The sequence below is a fragment of the Prionailurus viverrinus genome, chromosome A1 (genome assembly GCF_022837055.1).
Source record: "Prionailurus viverrinus isolate Anna chromosome A1, UM_Priviv_1.0, whole genome shotgun sequence".
NCBI lineage: Eukaryota > Metazoa > Chordata > Mammalia > Carnivora > Felidae > Prionailurus > Prionailurus viverrinus.
The window spans coordinates 79,406,876-79,428,597 of NC_062561.1; the positions used below are offsets into that span (position 1 = coordinate 79,406,876).

At 43.8% G+C, this 21,722-nt stretch overlaps 1 protein-coding gene across 1 annotated transcript in view; it reads left to right on the top strand.

The window, feature by feature from the left end:
• Window positions 1-21,722, top strand: part of MYO16 (myosin XVI) — a 611,926-nt gene that overhangs the window by 377,101 nt on the left and 213,103 nt on the right. Inside the window, exons 17-20 of the mRNA XM_047874837.1 lie at window positions 11,299-11,410; window positions 14,564-14,681; window positions 15,476-15,547; window positions 18,349-18,490. Coding sequence (XP_047730793.1) covers window positions 11,299-11,410; window positions 14,564-14,681; window positions 15,476-15,547; window positions 18,349-18,490 — 444 coding nt within the window. The remainder of the gene's footprint in view (window positions 1-11,298; window positions 11,411-14,563; window positions 14,682-15,475; window positions 15,548-18,348; window positions 18,491-21,722) is intronic.

A 21,722-nucleotide genomic window follows, 5' to 3' on the forward strand; every position in this document is an offset into this window, starting at 1 on the left:
ATTGGGAAGATGAATCAGATAGAGGCTTGGACACACACTTATTCTCTTTGATCCAGAATGAAAACTACTTGTCAAGACCCGTCTTGCTTTGTTATGGGGATACATGTCCAGGCAATTTTGATAGGAGTCTGATAAAGCACTCTTGTGGAGGAAACACACAGTTTTGGGGAGTTCGTACAGAGGACATCCAAACCTACAAGACTTCCCAGAGAAAGTGGGCTGCCAAGAGCAATGGAATTCATCCAGAATGTTCCATGGGGAGTATGTGTGGGTTATGTTCCCAGTGGAGAAAGCAGGATGAGTGAGGGCCCAGAGGTGGACTAGACTTAGGTCTGTCTGAGGGACCAAAGGAAGTTCCATGTAGCAAGAGCTCAGAGGGCATGAAGAGGCTTGGAGAACGGATGGCATCCGATGGGGTGGGCCTTTGGGAACCACGCTAGGGAATTCGTGTTTTAAGAGCAATGGAAAGGGACGCCGCGGGGCTCAGTCGGTAAGCGTCCGACTTTGGCTCAGGTCATGACCTCACAGTTCATGGTTCAAGCGCCATGTTGGGCTCTGTGCTGACAGCTCAGGGCCTGGAGCCTGCTTCGAATTCTGTGTCTCCCTCTCTCTGCCCCTCCTCTGCTCATTCTCTCTCTCTCTCTCTCTCTCTCTCTCTCTCTCTCTCTCTCTCTCTTTCAAAAATAAATGAACATTAAAAAAAATAAGACCAATGGGAAGGATTTAAGGTTTGGACTTGGGAAGTGCATTCACTACATTTACATTCTGAAAAGAGAACTTTGCCTTTAGTGCAGAAACTAGGTTGGGGGTGAGCAGGCATGGGTCCAGGAGACCAGCTTCTGTAGTGTTTGGGGAGATTTGAACAGAGGGAGACAGAGAATACTACAGTCCCTGGGTGTCCATTGAGAGACTGACGGCTGTGGGGAACAGGGAACATGGAGGTCCTCCTGTTGGATTCACGGTGCATGCAGAATCAACCTGGCTGAGGGAAGTTCTACACAGTATAGGAGGAGAAAGAAGTTTGAATGTTGCAAATATTCTTATCCGTCAGCCTGGGAGACTGAATTAGGGTGGGTAATAGAAATACAGTAGGGGTGCCTGGGTGGCTCAGTTGCTTAAGTGTCCAACTTTGGCTCGGGTCATGATCTGACAGTCCATGGGTTTGAGTCCCGGTTCAGGCTCAGTGCTGACAGCTCGGGGCCTGGAGCTTGCTTCAGATTCTGTGTCTCCTTCTCTCTTTGACCCTCCCCCAATCGTGCTCTGTCTCTCTCTCTCTCAAAAATAAATATTAAAATTAAAAAAAATTTATGTATATATATACATATATATAAAAGAAGTACAATAAAACCTTGGTTTGTGAGCGTAATTCATTTCAGAAACACACTTGTAATCCAAAGCACTTGCATATCAAAGCAAATTTCCCCGTAAGGAATAATAGAAACTCAGATGATTTGTTCAACCCAAAAATATTCATATGAAAATGATTACAATACTGTTATCTAATACAAAATAATAAAGAAAGTACAAAATATAAAGAAAAATAAACAAATTAAGCTGCACTTCCCTTTGAAAACCCTTACAGCTGGTGCGAGGGAGACAAGAGAGAGGAGGGTTATTGTGTAGGGAGGCTTTCAGGATCACTAATGGAATCACTGCTATGTATTGACTCCATGGAATCTTTCTTTTTGTGCAAGTTTAACAAGGCACCTATCCAATGACCTAGAATGGAGCAAAGCATTCTTAGCTCACTCTTGTCTGGAAAAGCAAAGGACTGTCCCTGGGTGCTCTGAAGTGACAAAAAATACACCAGTGCCAGTTGGGGGCACCTTCCAACGTCCTGAAAAATCACGGATTTCTGCCGAACACTGTGGCCTGAGACCAAGCATCCAAGCATGCGAGACGATCACCCACAATCCTGCAGAGAGAGAGAGAGAGAGAGGAGAACCATTGGCTCAGTTGTGATCATGTGACTTTCTTTTCTTTTTTTTTTTTTTAAATGTCATTTTTATTTATTTTTTTTTTAAATTTTTTTTCAACATTTATCTATTTTTGGAACAGAGAGAGACAGAGCATGAACGGGCGAGGGGCAGAGAGAGAGGGAGACACAGAATCGGAAACAGGCTCCAGGCTCTGAGCCATCAGCCCAGAGCCTGACGCGGGGCTCGAACTCACGGACCGCGAGATCGTGACCTGGCTGAAGTCGGACGCTTAACCGACTGTGCCACCCAGGCGCCCCGATCATGTGACTTTCAGCATCACGTACGACTCCTATTGCAAGACATCGCTCATGTATCAAGTCATAATGTATTAGAGACATTTGCTCATCTTGTGGAAGCCTCACAGAACAAGTTGCTGGCAATCCTGGGTTTTCCTGTAATTCATTTGAGAGGAAAGCAGAACTCCCTGTTGGATCTACGAAGTCTGAAGCGGTTGCTTGATGTGTTTGTGAGCCATGGTCAGCAGGATGCTTTCACGGAGTTAGCACCGAGGGAACACTGGAGTCAAGTTCGTGGGTAGGTCCCCGTGGAGACCCCGAAGAAGCGTGTTGCTCAACAATAACGTGTCTGCGTCACACGTTCTGTCACACTGACGTGTGAGAGGAGTGTCACTGCAGGTGCTACCTGGTCAGTGTTTCAAACCCAGGGTTATGGTGCACTGGGTCCTGCACAAGAGCGTCATGGCCATGACCTTGCACAGTGCTTTTTCATGACCATTTTCTCTGAGGAGGATCTCAGCGCCCCTTCAGCCTTGCCCGAAGCATATTTGTGTATTTATATAGATCTCTGCACTGCCCTTCTGTGCGGCTGGGGCCATCCTGGGCAGGCCGGGGTTGGGGGAGACGACATGAACCGCAGAGAGCCCCTCCTCCACCCCCCACAGATGCAGCCCCTTGGCCATTCGTGAAGGCCAGACCAAGCCCATGTTCTGAGCAGCAACTTCTGTCTCTCCCCATCTCACATTTTTTAATTTTTTAAAAAATATTTATTTATTTTTGACACAGAGAGAGAGAGAGACAGAATATGAGCAGGGGAGGGGCAGAGAGAGAGGGAGACACAGAATCCGAAGCAGGCTCCAGGCTCTGAGCTGTCAGCACAGAACCCGATGCAGGACTCGATCTCACGAACCGTGATATCACGACTGGAGCCGATGTCAGACGCTCAACCGACTGAGCCACCCAGGTGCCCCCCTCATCTCACCATTTTAATATTGATGGTTCTCTGTGAGGGCTTCAGGGCAAAGGAAGGACGCCCCCTCCTCTGGCAGAAGGGCCCGTGCTGGTCGCAAGGCTGGGGGACTGGCTGCACACTGGGGCTCGGGCCCCCCAGACACTGGCCCTGAGTCTTTGTGCAAGAGCTGGGGCCGCTCTGTTCTAGGGTCTCCACCCCCAGCTCTTCGAATTAGATGGTTTCAAGAAACAAGTGAGATGACCCATAAGCATTCACTATTTGAAAGATGGTAAGAGTTGAGAATTTGTTTCACCAGATGTTTTGAAGAAATACTCTGACTGATTAGAAAAATATGGACAAACTATTCTGGGAATGTCACAAGACCCAGAGTCTTTCTGAATACATAATTTATTAAATGGATTCTGTTTTTTTCCTGAAGACCACTGGCCAGGGTTTCCTCTTTCCAAACAAAATAGTTTGAGGCTAATATATTAATATTTTCATTGCTGGAGATTTATGTGTCCGAACCTGTGGTTAATAAAAACTTTATTCATATCCCGTTGAAGGGGGGGGGCGGGATTTAAAATTCATTAATACTTTCCAGATAGCTTAGAAACAATAAAGAAAAGAATTTCATTTTTAGGAGCAAGGTGGGGGTGTGTGGGCAAGAAGGTGTTGTTTACCACCTTCACTAGAAAACTAGTAAACGGAGTGCCTGGGTGGCTCAGTCAGTTGAGCGTTGACTTTGGCTCAGGTCATGATCTCACGGTCCGTGAGTTCGAGCCCCGTGTCGGGCTCTGTGCTGACAGCTCGGAGCCTGGAGCCTGCTTCGGATTCTGTGTCTCCCTCTCTCTCTCTCTGCCCCTCCCCTGTTCAGTCTCTGCTCCCTCCCTCCCTCTCTCTCTCTCTGTCAATAAATAAACATTTAAAAAATTTTAAAAACCTCGTAAGCAGTGTTGTCTGTGCTGATGCCAAGTATTTGCTTTTGCCTTACCTGGTTTCTGTTTACTTACTAAACATCCCCAAGTAAAAAGCAGCTCTGCCCACAATAGAGAAGACATTGTTCTTTTGTATTTAAGGGGCAGATAAAACCCTGAGCAAAAAACATCATGTTTGTAGTCTGTGAGCTTCTGACTTGGTGAATGGGCTGTGCACGTGGCTTTAAGTAGCGATATCTTTGCACATGGCTTTAAGTAGTAATATCTTTTATTTGTATTTGAGTCTTCCCTCCCAGTGTATCCTGGGGACACATGCAGCCACAGAGTTATTTTGTGTCAAGGAATGGTGGAGCCTGGCGAGCACTGGCAGGACAGCTGTGTTTTATTTGTTAGTTAGTTTGTTAAATTTATGTTGAGATATGGTTGACATATAATGTTGTGTAAGTTTAAGGTGTACCAAGTGTTGGTTTGATATGTGTGTGTGTGTGTGTGTGTGTGTGTATGTATATATATGTACTGTATGTGTATACATATATATTAAATATATATGGTACTACATATTACTGTATAATGTATGTAATGTGTATATTACCTACATACAAATATATGTATGTATACATGTACATATGTGTACATGTCCATATATATGTATGTAACATATACGTTATATATATTATATAATAATACCTGTGTTCTGTCATCTACGTATTTCTTTTCTGTGGTGAAAACAATTAACATCTAGTCTCTTAGCAACTGTGAAGTTTTGAAGTTCCGTGATCACTATGCCCTGCATGGCATCTCCAGAATGCTTTCATTTACGAGTCGCACATTTGCTATTTTAATGTGCCTGGCACCAGCGGGAGACAGGAGGTACCGGGTCCCAGAGCGGGGACACAGGCCCTTGAAATTCCATGGTGGGTTGTTTGCAAACAGTCACTGTTTGTATTTGATATTCAGATCATGTCACCACCACCTTGAATTCGCGGTCTCCATGTCAGAGCGATGCCGTTGACACTCTTCTGTAAGTCTAAAGACGAAACTACCCTATGACTGAGCTCTTGGACTCGTTGGCATTTAGCCCAGAAAAACAAAGACTTACATTTACCCCAAAACCTGCATGGGAGTGTTCATAGCAGCTTTATTCATAATAGTTCCAAACTAGAAACAACCTGGATTTTCCTCAAATGACCAACTGGTCTGGCAGACTGTGGTACATTCATACTGTGGAATACTACTCAGCAATAAAATGAAGCAAATTATTGATATACACAACAAACCGGATGAATCCCTACAGAATTATGCTCCTTTTTTTTTTAATTCATGGTTTTATAGAGATATTTTTTCCTGGTTACGCATAACAGCCATTGATTCTTGGAAAACTGGAGAATGTGAAACAAACAAAAAAAAAAAAAAAAGAAAAGAGAAAAAATATACCTCCAATCTGCCATCTATCCCTCTGTCTTTCCACTTTGTTTTCCTGAGGCTATTAAACTAATGGAGAGAGAAAAAATACCACATCTTCGTGATTTAAAGTTATCCAAGGGAAAGTAAAATTGTGTATCGGTCATGGAAGTTATGGAGCACGCAATGGCGTTGGGGTCTGGATGCTGAGCTTTGTGAAGACAAGAACTGGGGGTTGCTTGCTTCTCTGTCCTGACCTACTTTTATTATTTTTTATTTATTTTTTTAAACATATGAAATTTATTGTTGTTTCCATACAACACCCAGTGCTCATCCCAAAAGATGCCCTCTTCAATACCCATCACCCACCCTCCGCTCCCTCCCACCCCCCATCAGCCCTCAGTTTGTTCTCAGTTTTTAAGAGTCTCTTATGCTTTGGTTCTCTCCCTCTCTAACCTCTTTTTTTTTCCTTCCCCGCCCCCATGAGTTCCTGTTAAGTTTCTCAGGATCCACATAAGAGTGAAAACATATGGTACCTGACCTACTTTTAAAGTCCTGTTTAATAGAACATTATCAAGTAACACATTTCACACCAATTAGGACTTTTGTATGATTCATCAATGAGGAACCTAGAAAGTTAGTTTTCCTAGAATTTGCCTTGAGAAGGATTGGCCACGGTTAACTAGCTATTAAAATTCGGAGAGAAGGGGGGCGCCTGGGTGGTTCTGGTGGTTAAGCGCCCAGCTCTTGATTGTGTCTGGGGTCATGATCTCCTGGTGTGTGGAATCGAGCCTCGCTTTGGGCTCTGGGCTGATTTAGCTCAGAGCCTGCTTGGGATTCTCTTTCTCCCTCTTTCTCTGTCGCTCCTCTCACTTGAGTGCTCTCGCTCTCTCTCACTCTCTCAAACATTTAAAAGAAATTTGGGGGGAAGAAATGAATAGGGACAGTGGCAGAGTCAAGGTCTGCTGAGAAGCAGTAGTTCACAAGTCTCCTTGTAGTTACCAATTCAGACAACACCTATGATCGAGGATCTAAAGTTATTGAAAAATATCACTTCATATAGTTGATTAACAGTGTTATCAAAATTTCCACAAAATGGGACTACCTAATTTCCTCAGTGCTTTTGTCCTTTTGTTGTTAATGAAACCTAAGTGCATTTAGTAAAGACAGACTTTTCTGAGGAAGTGCATCTTCAGAAAAACTTGGTGCCTTGATCTGTTCCTTGGCGGGATATTTCTGCTATTTCCAGAAATCAGGTTGGATACAACTTGCCTGCCATATAACTTAATTCTATACTTTTGGACATAACTGACCTGCAAAATCGGCTTGTCCCTACCTGCTTCAGAGACAATGGAGTTATCTACTAAATAATCCACATTTAAACACATGGTAAAAATAAGGGTAATCTTTTCCTGTTTTCCTTCATCTCCCTTGTTTAATATGTCTTTTCACTTCTTTCCCCCACCATTGAACAGTGGAGCTAGCATAGAGTGTTACTCAAGATGTGTAACCTCTAACTTGGCCTCATTTAGTCATTTGCCTTTCTGCGGGACTGTTAGTAGAATTATCTGCAGTCCTATTGAGAGCTAAATGTGTTCTCACGATTACAGAGTTTTCGTATGTATTCATGACGTTTCATAAATTAAAGTCAAATAGGCTTAGGCGTGTGCACATATGTGTCAAACAGATGTGTGCGTGTGTACACACGCACCGTGCCTGGAGTCTGAGCATAAAAAGTTGAATCAGACACTTTCATGGCGTGCCACATCAGGCTCTGTGTTGACAGTGTGAAGGAGCTGCCCCTCCCCACCTCCTCTCTCTTTGTCTCTCAAAATAAATAAACAAAAACTTAAAAAAAATGTTATCATAAAGGGTCAAATAAGAGTTGATTCTAAACCTCCAGATTCTTGGTTGTAATATATTCCTGGACGTATTTTTCAAGTATTTCTCTTTGCTTGTGTGTGGCTTCATTAACAAATCATGTCAAAGGGAAGGTGAGTACTTTTAATCTTCAAAAAATAAACCTTAATTTTTTTTTCTGATAGTAACATTTCCATTTTATTTTATTTAATCTTTTAAAGTGTATTTATTTTGAGGGGCGCCTCAGTGGCTCAGTCGGTTGAGCGTCCAACTCTTGATTTAGGCTCAGGTCATGATCCCATGGTTTGTGGGTTTGAGCCCCGTATCAGGCTCTGTGCTGACAGGAGAGTCTGTCTCTCCCTCTCTCTCTGCCCCTCCCCTATTAACGCTTGAGCTCTCTTTCAAAATAAATAAACTTAAAAAAATAAAGTTTATTTATTTTGAGAAAGAGAGAGAGAGAGTGTGTGTGTGTGTGTGTGTGAGAGAGAGAGAGAGAGAGAGAGAGAGAGAGAGAGAGAGTGTGGGGGAGGGGCATAGTGCGAAGGATAGAGAGAATGCCAAGCAAGCTCTGTGCTGTGAGTGCAGAGCCCTGTGTGGGGCTCCATCCCATGAACCCTGAGATCATGACCTGAGCCGAAATCAAGAGTTGGACACTCAACCGACTGAGCCACCCCGTACTTTTCCATTTTAAGATACAGTTTTGTAAACAGCTAAGAACTATATTTCTGGTGAAATCATCCTGGACATGATTGAATAGTGGGAGAAAGTTTGAAGTCATATAGAAGACATTGAGTTCTAGTTTTCTTTTGGTCATTTTCATGCCATCGAGTTTTCAAGCCACAGAGGAACATACAACCGAACTGAAAGCATCATTCCTCCATCAGGCAAACTGCCCTCTACAATCCGATTTTGATTGAGTTTCTCCTGGACCATTGCATTCTTAACAGCCCAGTCTGCAACTACTAAGATTAATTTCACTTGGCTTCCTCCATCCAGAATTCAGCAGAAGTGAAAATGCTGGTTCTTCTCACTGCTTCACGGAGCAGGTCGTAGCCGCTGTAAATTCTCTACCATAAGGACACGAAAAATGGGGGATGGGGTGGCTTAAAGAAATACTGAAATGCCCATAGGTAGGGCTTGTTAACTGATTATTTTTTAAGAATCTTAAAATGGTGGTATTTCACACATTTGACTCTATAATGTCAACAGGAGCCCATAGTTCTCTGAAGGAGGTTCATTGGTCTCTTTTGTGGAACAGTGGAGTAGTAGCCTCTGTGATGATCAACAAGTAAGTGGGAGAGAAAAGAGGGCATCAGGAAGATGGATGGAAACCTGTGGTGGGAACCAGAAGAGTCGACAGCGGTCGCAATTTCCTATCTTTAATCAAGCCTTTATAGTCACTAAAGTTGTGCACGTTTTGGGCAAAATGACTGACCATCCCCCCCAATTCCTCACTAGTATTGATGACCTTGACCTTGACCTTTTGTTCTACTGCCCCAGCCCCAACCCAGGCATCCCAGGTCAGACAGCAGAGGAGATCCCTGGAGAAGGGGCGTGCACCACGTGAGCTGGGCTCCAGCTCCCTCCGGGCCCAGCACAGCGGTCTCTCGGCTTCTGGGGCCTCCCAGCTTGGCAGTCATGTCTGTCTCCACAGCAAATACCTCAGATTCTTACAGCTTCCGCCAGCCAGCGGCGCCTAGTCATCTAGACCCAACCTCTTCCTTTCCTCGAAACACTGAAGCCTCAAAGCGCTGGTTTCTTTGCTGCTCTGAGACGCCAGCAGCCTTTGGACCCGTGTTTGTCACTTCAGCTGGCATATCGAGGGGCCGTGTCCCTTCTGTGGTGGAAGGCATGCCCTCCCACCGTGCTCCAGTCCCAAACCCTCTTCCCTTCTAGCAACTTTATTTTTAATGTTTTTATGTATTTATGTCGAGAGAGAGAGAGAGAGAGAGAGAGAGAGGCAGAAATAGAGGGAGGGAGAGAACCCTAAGCTAACTCCATCAGAGTAGAGCCCAATCTGGGGCTCGATCTCATGACCGTGAGATCATGACCAGAGCCAAAACCCGGAGTCGGATGCTCAACTGACTGAGCCACCCAGGCGCCCCTCTTCTAGCAACTTTCTGCTCTTCAGACCCCCTACACCTCCCTTTCTGTCAGCCTTCCATCCAGGATCTTCTGTGGGCTTCCAACTCAGCATGGAAATCTTCTGAAGGCTCTCCCAGTCCCCACCCCAGGAGGCTGGACTCCCTCACTTGCATGCTTCAGAGTTAGCACTGAGGGAAGAGAAGTCTTCACAGCCCCACCATCAACAGCAGTCTGTGTCTTTCCCCACACCACCACCCATTTCCTTGTGTCTATGGTCTCTTTTCTGTCACTATCAATCATTCTTGAAAATGTTACCCTTTTGTTTGGACGGCTCTGGCTTGTTTTAATTTTCCTACTCCCTTCCTGAACATTCAGTTCTTTCTTCATCCCGAAAATGTTAGCATCTTCTTTGGGGTGAGCTCATCCAGTCACAAGGGTTTGGTCATCTGCATGTTGATGACTTCCAGATCTTATTTTCTAGTCTCTTCTGAATGTCAGGTCCTTGCAGCCAATTATTTTTTGGAATTCTACTGGAATCCCAACAAGGTGTTCAAAGTCAACCTGACCAATATAAAATATAAGACTTTCTCAAAAACATATCCTTCATGCTGAGAACACTCTGGTTCAATGAGCTCACGCTCTACGCTGTTTCCTGAGACATAATCTTGCAAAACCTCGTTAATGCCTCTCTCTTCTCTTTCCTCTGTCTCCAGTCTATCCCTTCATCCTGCCAGTCCTGCCTCCAGGGCACCCGTCTCCCCTCCTCTTCACCACTGCTGGTCTCCCTGGATCACCCAGCACCCTTGCCCTTTCCAGGTAATCTTTCCTGGGCTATCAGAACACTTTTTCAAACACTGATCTGATCATGCCATTTCTTCGTTTTAAGACGTTTAGGACTGCCCATCATTTCTAAGACCTAAGGGAAGCTCTTTTGCAAGAGAGACAAAACTCTGACTACTTCTCCAACCTCACCAATTTCTGCTTCTCTCACCCGTGGCTACCATTTTGCCAACATACCTGAGTTCCTGTATACACCACAGGCACAGTCAACGCTGGGTACCTTTGTACATGCCGCTAAGTATTCCAGGGGCACCCTTAAGTCCTGAATTTGCTTGGAAAATTCTTATTCAGGTATTGGCTCTTGGAAAGGAAGCCTCTTCCTGTCTTGTAGACTTTTATCCACTCTGGGTTCCGTCCTTTTTCTGAACACTTACAAACACCTCTTGTTCATCTCCATTATTCTACTTGCATACTGTATATTGTATATTATATTCTCTCTTTCCTGAGCACAGGGATACATTTGCTTTTGTTGTTGCTGAGTGTCCAGGGATGAGCCCTTTAACTTTATACGTGTCCTTTATACCTATATCCCCAGCAGCTGTGTATTTGGGAAATCATCCCTATGTGTTTGTTGCATGAGAGCAATAAATCAACAAATTACTCAGCCACTGCATGATTAAAGGATATTGGCCAGAAGAAATAATAAATTACTCAAAATTAAAAATCTTTAATAAAAGTATTAATTACAAAGCATGTGATAGGACCCACCAGATTTCTATATGAAATGCCTAAAATACCTGTGACCTTCTCCTTTCGGTAGGAAGGGTGCAGGTAAGGTGAGAACCAAGTGAAACAGTGTAAATAGGTTCTGGTACAGCAAGAACTTTTTTTTTCCTTCCTGAAACATCATGTGCTATTATGTATCAAAGCCTTGTAAACACAGGGCACGCAACGTCCAGGTGACTTCTATTATTCTGGAGACCAAATATGGCGGAAGTGACTTTTAACCACTGGAGTTTGACCACAAGCCAAGCTATAAGGCTGTGTGCTTTTTTTTATCCTAACAGGTATTTGAACCAGTCCCTACCAGAAGACGTATCAACAGCAGAGCATTCTGTGAACAGGGAGAAATTTGCTCTTTTGAAACAAGCCCTGAATGTAGTTGGCTTCAGTAACATGGTGAGTCGTATCATAAAATATTTCACTGAGAAAACCAACCTTGTCCTAATTTACACAAGTCTTTCATTCAAAAACATTTACTGAGTCCCTATTATATTCCGGATATTGTTGCAAATACTCATGATTCAGCAGAGGGCAGAACTCAGTCTGTGCCTCCTAGAATGTACATTCTTGGGGGCGGGGGGGGGGGGAGGTAGACATGAACGCGGGGTCCAGGGTCATAGGTACTGTTTAGACAACTAGAGGAGGAGCGTCTGTTTTCAAGAAGGTGGTCAAGGAGACCTTTGACCAGATGAACCCTGAGAGCAAAACAGATCAAAGAACTTTGCATTGACCAGTTCTAGAGAAAACAAAGGCAAGGAACTGTTTGCTACTAAGAATCACTTTGAAAAGTAACCTAATCTCTCATTAAAGTTTTCTGTGCAACATAAAGCTTGTTCTTATTCTTAAAGAGTTACACCTGCAGGTATTATGAGGCTGAAAAATACAATTTAAAAGGTTCAAACCGCCACTCTACAGTAGAAATTTCTGTAGTCATGGAAATGTTCTCGATCTGTGCTTCACGATATATGGCAGGTGCATGTGTGGCTAGTGGGCATTTGAAATGTGGCTAGTGTGAATGAGGAAACGGATTTTTAATTTTTCTTGGTTTTAATTCATTTAAATTTAAGTAGCCTGTGTGGTCAGTGGTTACTGAATTGGACAGCACAGGTCTCCTGGACAAGAGATGTGAAACGAGCTAAGCCTGGAGTGCCCTCAAAATTCCCTCAAATTTGTTTTTCCCTTACACAGTAGCTGTTCCCTCCTCGTTCAGTTTGGTGTAATTTTGAATTATGGGGACTTCCTCACTAGCAAGGAATGTCAGATTGCATGGGTAACTTTGGAGTGGCCAAACACAGATTTAGTCATAGATTTAAATATGTCCTTTTTCTTAGGGCAGTACGTTGATGGCTTTGGGTCTTTGCTTCTTTTCTTTTTCACCCTAGTCCACATAGACACAGCCCACAGGGCACGGAGGTCTAGGAAGGGGTGGGGAGGGAGGGATAAGGAAATGGGGACTCTCCCTAAATGAAACAGCTCTGGCCACTTCACCCTTGCCCCTTTCCGAGATGGGAATTCTAGCAACATAAATCACATGGTATCTTTTTGTTGCTTTTGCTTTTTGTTTTTTGTTTTTTCCTAATTTTACGATCTGTATATTTCTTTTAGCAAGTCCTAACCTATTTGCAGGTTTCTGTCCTTGGACTTGCTACGGTTGTACTTTTAGGTTATTTTTTCCCCTTCTTCTGTGCCTAAAATGTCTGCTTCCTTATAGGAAACTGGCATAGACAGGTGGGTAAGGAACCATTCTACCAAAGTGCCCGTTGCCTGGAAACAGGGCTTTAAAAATCCATGATTGATTCTCAAAGGCAGGGCAACCAAAATGTGCTTTCCACCTGAGGTAGCTAAGAGAGAATTTAACAGCCTCTTTGGTAAAAGAAATGTGTGCCTTTTAACAAAGACATGAAAGTAATTGTTTCACTGTGATCCTTTAGGATGTCTGGTATGGGGACATTTTAGTGCACTTATGAGGATAGATCATGTTCAGTAAGGCTAGAAGAAAGGTATTTCTGGTCCTTGAATCCAGACTTGTCCTTTAAGGTGCCTCCACCTGCGACCTCTGTCATCACCGCCATCGCCGGCCAGCGGGACGGCGGGGGATTGGTGTTGGGTCCAGGCAGACACAGGGCAGCGTCCCTGGCCTCTGCTCACAGGGCAGAAGATTCCGCACACGGTAATCCGTAGTGTGGCCGACTGTCGCACTATGTCTCCACTGCTGAGCTGTGAGATCCTTGAGGTCAGGACAAAGCCTTCCTGTCCCCGTCTGCAGAGCCCCTACCTCACAGGGTGCTGGAAAAGCTACTGAGAAGTTACTGGATTTATTAGAAAAGGGAGGAAGCAGTTGTCAGGTCGCGTAAGAAGTAAAATGTTGTTGTAACGAGCATAACTGAATAAAACTCGAAACCATCATCTGTAATTTGTGGGTTACCAAGCCCATTTTTAAGTATTGCCACAATCCTACGGTATCATACCCGAAAAATTACTTAGAGACCGTCCTTGTCCATGTTCTCACTTTCAAGATGATAGAATTATACTTTGTGGTGAAAACCAGAAGTTCTGGAGGAAATTCATGGAAGTCCCCAGGGCTGTATGTTCACCTATATATTTATAAAGTGAATAAGACCTATTCTTAGTAACTTTTCACAGGGAGCAGCTCTTTATTTCGAAATTACAGAATAGAAAAATGGGGATTTGAAGACTATGTCACCCAATGTGGAACCTAACCAGCTTTACTATTGATGTCGTTATACTAAATATTTGTTCTCCTAGAGAAGTGTATTTGTTAGCCTACAGCTTTCCCTTGATTTTTCATTCTTGCCACGAAATGGCGGTCCACGAGCCAGATTTAAGGTCTGATTTCTTTCTTTATGCAGAGTTCCACATTCTCAGATACCGTCTTTCAACAAATGTTCTCTTACTTCCTTCTACCTTCTGCTCAAAGGTGGCTCTGGCCAAACATCCATTTCTTTCTGTTTTCCTCAAAATACCTTAAAAACACAATTAGCATTTTTTTTTATCTAGGCATAGATATTTGTATTGTGCCTTCCTGAATTTTCCAGCAGGAGTGAAAAGTTCTGTCATCATAGCCTCGGTTCATCTCAGAGGGGAGGTAACTGGGAGATACGCACCATATAGCAGGCATCCTGGAAGGAAGCCGCCTCCGCGTCCAGCTCTGGGAGGATGCGGGCGATCTGACCACCCCGGTGAGGTCCAGCCAGCCAGACTCAGGACACGGTGATCCAGTTTTCATTATGAGATTTGTCAAGAAGCTGTGGATTTATCAGAACGTCACTTCCTCCCCCCCCCCTTTTTTTGTTTAAGGAACAGAGACATTGATGTAGACAAAATGTGCACTGAATTGTGAGGTTTTGGTTTTGAGCGGAAGGTTGGTAGTTCTCTCGCCAGACCCCCGGGATCTGAAAAATCCCAGCTCCACTAACAGAGTTCACAGCATTGATTTTTTTTTTTTAACCTATTAGGTTTTTCAAGGATTTGTCTTATCTTTTCTTGTAAGCAATTCTCTCCGCTTTCTGTTTTTTCTAAAACGCGTAGGAGGTAGAGAATCTGTTTGTGATCCTAGCAGCAATTTTGCACATTGGAGACATTCGATTCACTGCTCTGACCGAGGCCAACTCCGCATTTGTCTCTGACCTCCAGCTTCTGGAACAAGGTCAGTGGAGCACATCTCTCTCTAACCTCGTGGGTGTGCAGTTTTGCAGACCGGCCAGTAGATGGAGACACAGTACAGAAAAGCAGGGGGAAGAAGGCTTTCTTCGGGAGTAGAATAGAGCAGGAAAAAAAAATAATAAAAATCATAAAAGAGCCGTATCCACTTTGTTCTTTCTTTTCAATGGTTTTGGGAAGGAAGAGCAGTGGGCACATTATGTTCTCAGGCTTCCCACCATGTTTACAGAGCTGATTTTTAGGTGCATCCTGGGGTTTATTTATGTCGTTCTGAATATTTTCCACCCCCACCCTGCCGCCCAGTGTATTTTGGGGGCATGTTATTAACCACACATTTTAAACAATATAATTACTTCCCTTCAGAGGTCTTGCCAAAAACCTCTCTCTCCCCTTTGAAGTAGCCTCGTTAGTCACTCCCAGGTTTTTTCAAAATACCTTAAAACCACAGATTGTCAGTGAACATCATATCTTCATCTCATATCAAAGTAATTTAACCAGGGACTGGGAGAACGATTCAGGGCCATCTGTGAGGGCAAGGAGGGAAAAAAAAAAAACCTGTTGTGATTTAATACAGGAGCCCAACCAACTCAGTAATGTTTTGATAACTCCAAGCGATTGCTCTCATTTACTTTGATAATTAAAGTGGCCGTTCAGTTTTCTTTAATACCCACAGTTCCTCATATGTAAAACTTATCAACGATGGCCCTACAGTACGGTGTTCTCGCCATCAAAAATATATACGTTCTAACTTGATTTTTTTCAACGCTGCTTTCATTTCAGTGGCTGGTTTGTTGCAAGTGTCACCTGATGAATTGGTATCTGCTTTAACAACGGATATCCAGTATTTTAAAGGTAAGCTTTACCGTCCTCTGATCGTTCATTCCGTCCAGTTTGTGGCCATCTTGGAGGCACAGAAAGCCAATGCCGCCTTGCCTTTCCCCACCTCCGGTGACTGCCCCCACGGACTGAATGCCAAATGCGGAAAGCCTTATGAACTCATCTGTTCACGCAGTTATGACTCTGCCTTGTAAGCTCGTGAAGCTCTTGAGAGACCATTCTGATGAAACAGTCACCTTTTCTCGCCGGTCAGTCATTTTAGACAAATCCAGTCATCAGCCCAAGAGGATCTATTCAGTTGAATCGTCGGAACCATTTGTGTATGTCATGCCACGATACCCTCTACGTTTTAAGTCCTAATCATCGCTCCCATTTATGGGACACTTACAAACTGATGGGAAATGTGCCACGGGCCATAAATGCCAGACTTGTAAAATCCTCACAAATGGCTGCCAAGGGGGCCTCGCCATTTCCTTCTTTAACAGATGAGAAAACTGAGATCCAAAGAGGATGAATAGCTTTGCACCTCAAATCACTAGTAAACGGCCTGTTGGGGATTAGAACCCAGTGCTGCCACGCCTACGTGTCACGTGTGGACACGGGGAATCTCCGTGCCGTACGCGTGTCTGTGCAGTGGGCAAACACAGTGGTCTTCCTATATGCCCTTTGGTTATTCCCCGTACATCAGCACCTTCCCCCCCTTCCTCATATTGAAAGTTTAAGGACTCACCCTCCAGCTGGTCTTTTTTTTCCTCTAATCACCACTGTCTTTACCTGCTTCTCCTCTTGGACCTACCTTGGAGGTATTTAGGTATGTGGCTTATCAGTTGTGCCTTGTCTTCAGAGAGTTCCCCCCGTGTTCCGGAACTGTATGGATCTGCCCATTGTCCACTCAGTTACCTCTTCCTTCTCCTCCTCTACTGACTAGACCAGACACAAGCCGGCTCTACTCCACAAATCCCTCCCGTTCTCGTTGCCTTCTCTTTATTTCTATCACCGCTGCCTGAATATATCTTTCCTTCCCTTGATCACCGAATGACATTGTCTCTCATCTTTTGTCTGGTCTCATCTCATTTGGCTTCCTTCCACACTGCTTCAGGAATAGTCTTTCTGAATCGTATTCTGCAAGTAGGATTTTCATCCATAGACATCAGCCCTTCAAAGATGCTCCCAGGCCTTCCAGAGCGAACCTCGTCTCTGTGGGTTGGCCTAGGAGGCCCTTTATGATTCGGGCCCACCAAACTTAGGCTGTATTCTGAGCCATTTTGTACCAGCCCTTGCATCCAATTACATTAAGTTTCTTGAACTTCTCCAAATTCATCATTTCTCGTGACTTTTTAAAGAAAACTTGAACTCACCATTAGTATCTAGAATTTACTACAGGCAGGTTTTTCTGCTTACACTGTCCTCCTGTCCTTACTCACCTTCCAGCACCCTCCATCATGTTGACTCCAGGGACCTTAATTCTATGATATCAGCAAGGGCACACCTGCTCTCGTAGCCACTTAGTTTGTTGATCTTGGTGGCCTTGAACCTGTAGGTCCTTGAGTCTTCCTTACCTGCTGTTTTGTTTCTTTTTTTTCTTTTGTAATTTTTTTGAAAGTATATTTATTTTTAAATTTTTTTTTTCAACGTTTATTTATTTTTGGGACAGAGAGAGACAGAGCATGAACGGGGGAGGGGCAGAGACAGAGGGAGACACAGAATCGGAAACAGGCTCCAGGCTCCGAGCCATCAGCCCAGAGCCCGACGCGGGGCTCGAACTCACGGACCGCGAGATCGTGACCTGGCTGAAGTCGGACGCTTAACTGACTGCGCCACCCAGGTGCCCCGAAAGTATATTTATTTTTGAGGGAAAGAGAGAGCGTGAGTAGGGCAGGGGCAGAGAGAAGGGGAGAGAGAGAGAAGCACAAGCAGGCTCTGCGCCGAACGCTGAGCCTGATGCGGGGCTTGAACTCACCAACTGTGAGATCATGACCTGAGCCGGAGTCGGACGCTTAACCAACTGAGCCACCCAGGTGCCCCCCCCCCTTTTATTTTCTTTTATCTCAGCCTATCTCAGAAGCAGCTCTCCTCCTGAGTCTGCATCTCCACCGATCAAACGCTCGGCTGTCATTTCACACAGCCCTCGTCCTATTACTTAACTCCCTCATCAGCCTAGTGGCACAAGTTAGCCAGGCTGGCCACGGCCACACGGTCTGAATGCTGGACCCCCTGCTCCTCTCTGCGCTCCAGCACAGAAGCTATAATAGGCTCAGCCCCACATCTTCCTCACTGATTCCTTTTTTTCTTGGTTTCTTCTCTAGTCTACTCTCTTCTAAAAGCCTTATCACTCAAGATTTGGATTCCCATGTCTTAGAGAATAACATAAACATTTCTGCCCGAAGGCCCAAACTTGTTCCCAAACTCCACACTCGCATTTTGGCTAGCTGGACCATGTCTTTGAAAATATTTAAAATAGGACTGATTTCCCCGATGGCCAGGTTTCCAGATGCCTTGGGGAGGATTCATAGTCAAACCAGTGAGCTGTTATCAGAATGCTTGTTAAGAGGGGCCCTGCCAACCCTTGGTTCCCTAACAGAAAGGAAATTACACAGCCTGCATGGGGGTCGGAAGCTGTGCTCAGTGTTTGTAGCAAGTAAGATTGCAACGTACATGGCACTCGTTTGGGGAAACATTTTAAGAGACCTCATTTATAAGAGTTATCACGTGTTTTGAACATCTTTTGGTGTGTGAGGCTATGTGACGTGCACGGTGCTGTTTGCTTCTAAATGAGGGGAACCTCGTTCTCTCTCCTCTCCCTTCTGCTGTCCTAGGAGACACCATCATTCGACGACACACAGTACAGATGGCTGAATTTTACCGAGATCTCTTGGCCAAATCCCTGTTCGGTCGTTTGTTTAGCTTTTTGGTGAATACCGTGAACTGTTGCCTCCAGAGCCAAGAGGAGCACAGCAGGTAGGATGGACGGACACAGGTCTGCACTCTTAGTCCTGAGCCGACCTAAAAGGCTCCCTTCTTACAGATGCTTTGTAACCCAGCATGGCACCCAAGTTACACTATCATTAAAACATTTCATTTGAACAAGTGACTTTACCTAAAGGGTTTTATTGGCTCTTTCTGAGAGATTTAAACCCTCTCCCCGGACTGGCACCCATTGATGAATTAATCAAATCATATCTCATGCATGGAGATACAAATGCATTCTCTCTGGACTGAAGGTATATTATGGCCTTTTGAGCACGAGAAATGTAAAAAAAAAAAAAAAAAAAAAAAAAAAAAAAAAAAAAAAAAAAAAAAAAAGATAAATCTGGCAAGAATACTGTTAAGGAATATATAAAGCACTTACATTTGTTGAGGAGTTCCTGTCTGTCTTAGGACCAGTTAGATGATGTGTTTCAGATTAGTGATGCTTCCTATTTTCTTCACTTTGTGGATTATTTGACGAAAGGTCTCTCTGGTTATCATTTTGACTCATAGCCTTACTTGCCCGTAAGCGGTAGCTTTTCAGAACTATTTATGGTCTAAAAATTATAGTCATCCATGGCATACTTGGTTAATATTCTTGTCACTAACAATGACTTTGAGCAGCATTGAAAGCAGAATTCACACGTGTGCTCGTCTTTGAATGAAACCCCTTGAGAATGTCTTTGTTGCCCATATAGAGTTCTCCACCAGTTTCCTAAAAATTGCTGCCTTTAGCGGTTTCTTGGAAAACACTAGAACCAACATGTATTAATGGATGCTTCTTAAAGAAACATGGACCTCTCAGAAGAGTCACGGACAAAGGGGTACCGAAGTCCTCGTTAAAATGTACACTTAGAAATCCCACCGCACACTGATCCGCACGTGCACAGCACAGTGTGGGAGTGCAGGGTGGGGGTTGTTATCTGTATTTTAGCGGCTCTACCTTAGAGTTTGGTATGGTGAGGATTCTTGGTTTTTAATTATTTATTATCAGTTAATTTGTAATTTTTCTTTAAATATGGAGATTATTCACAGCATGATACTAATATGCTAAGTCTTGCAAATTAATCTTGTATAAAATTATTGGCAACGCTGCTGAAATTGACATTGAAAAAATTAATATTATCAATCCGGCCGCACAAAGAAACTTCTAGAAAATTTCCATTTGACATTTAAATCTAACAGAGCCTTAAATGTATATAATTGGAAAAACTTATACGTAGTCTTGATGTTTGACTACATACACACACACAGAAAAATATATACACACGAACCTTGGAAAGCATATTTCCCTTTCAGTAGGAATATTGCTGCTGTGTCAATATGTAAATTTGTGGTGTTAGTGCTATCTTTTAAAAGTCTTTACTAAGCAAATGAAGACAGGGATTAGTGGGAAATTAGAAGTGATTTAATGTATTACAAGTTTAACTTAGAAGACATACTATTCTCAGATGAGTCAAATTTCGCATTTTTTTCCCTCTCATTTCTCCCCTGGGTCACCCAAACCTAAATTTAAATCTCAAAACACTGCAAAGAAAGGCTATGTTTGCAGTGTTTCTAACTCATTGAAATTCATGCAAAGCTTAAGGATTTGTAGATTTACAGACCCATTTCCTAAGTCTCAGAGAGGTCTCAACACTGGGATAAACTTAGGTTTCAATTATTTATGAATCCCCCACTTTTTGGATATGTGTAATCATGTCAGAAACATTATATAAGAAATGTGTATCCCATGGTTAAAGTTGGTGAGTGCCCTTCATGCTGAAGGGGAGTATTTTTCACACCACATTTTTTTTTTTTTTGGTGAATTCTGCAAGAAAGAATCCCTGTAAATAAGATGTACTGTAACAAGTTATTAAGAGAAGTCAAGCAGAATTGAAGCAGATGACATTTTTGTTCTTGGAATGCTGGACCCATTTCCTGGATTACAGAAGAACAGCAAAAAAAAATTACTTTCTCTACCCAGATTCAAAATAACGCCGCTTCTAAGTTGAAATCCTGGGGTATGATGTGGGAGATGCTGATGATTAGTTAATTAGGATGAACAGCAGCCTTCGCAGTACCTGCTTGGCTAGTATCGAGTCAGTAAGATTACAGTGAAGACCCTTCCCCACCTTCGGGGTGCTATGGTATTCATGTCTTCGTAGGCTACCCGCACCAGGGACCCACCCGGCTGGGGCAGCTTTCGTCCAGGGGTCATGCTCTGTGGTCAGGGCACTCCAGAAACTGAAACACGCTAAAGCTTTATTTATTGGGATTAGTTGAAAATGATTTGGTTCAAGTAGGCAAAAAGGAATAATGATAAAAATAGCAACAAAGACAATATACATAATGTATTATATATGTTATTACATGATGTATATATTATATATGATGTATAGTATGACATATGGTGTAATAATATAATACCTCTGTCAGTTTAAAACTTTTGTGTTCACAAGGTGCATATGTATCAATCAGCTTCAGCAGAAATCCTGTCAGGGCACTTGGGTGGCTCAGTCAGTTAAGCGCTTGACTTTGGCTCAGATCATGATCTCACGGTTCACGAGTTCGAGCCCCACATTGGGCTCTCTGTTGTCAGCACAGAGCCTGCTTTGGATCCTCTGTCAACGCCCTCCCCCAACCCCTCCCCTGCTCGTGCAGTCTCTCTCTCAAAAATAAATACACACTTAAAAAAAGGAAAAAGAAGAAATCCCGTGAAATAGGCAAGAACAACATGTTATTGTGGAAGCAATGTCAGCTCTGGAAAGTTGTGATGCGTGGACGGCCAGCTTCTTTATCCCCCCTTCCGATGCACCTGCCTTTGAGAATGCCTACACAGATCAGAGTGTCGGTGTTTAATCCACTTTCCAGGACATTTCTTTTTCTAAACTATAACTTTGACCTGTAGAGTGAAAGGAGTCCTATAGCCTGTCAATCTGTGAGAATGTCATCTCTTCACTCAATGCTTTCATGGTCTTTGGAGGGCATTAGGATATAATAGCACTCACCTTCATGTCTGATCCTCAACCAAGAAGTAAGACAGTCGAGTAGGGCATTAAGAGCCAAGACATGGAGTCTGTGAAGGAGACAACAGAGCCGAGAGATGCCTGCCGATGGTGAGCAAGCTGCTTCTGACCTCTGCCCTCCCGAGGCCCGGCTGGCCCGGTGGTCCCGGTTGGCCTTTCGGAGGTAGCACTGGGAGCAGACCAGCAGGGACCCCAGGAGGAGAGCCCCCAGCCTC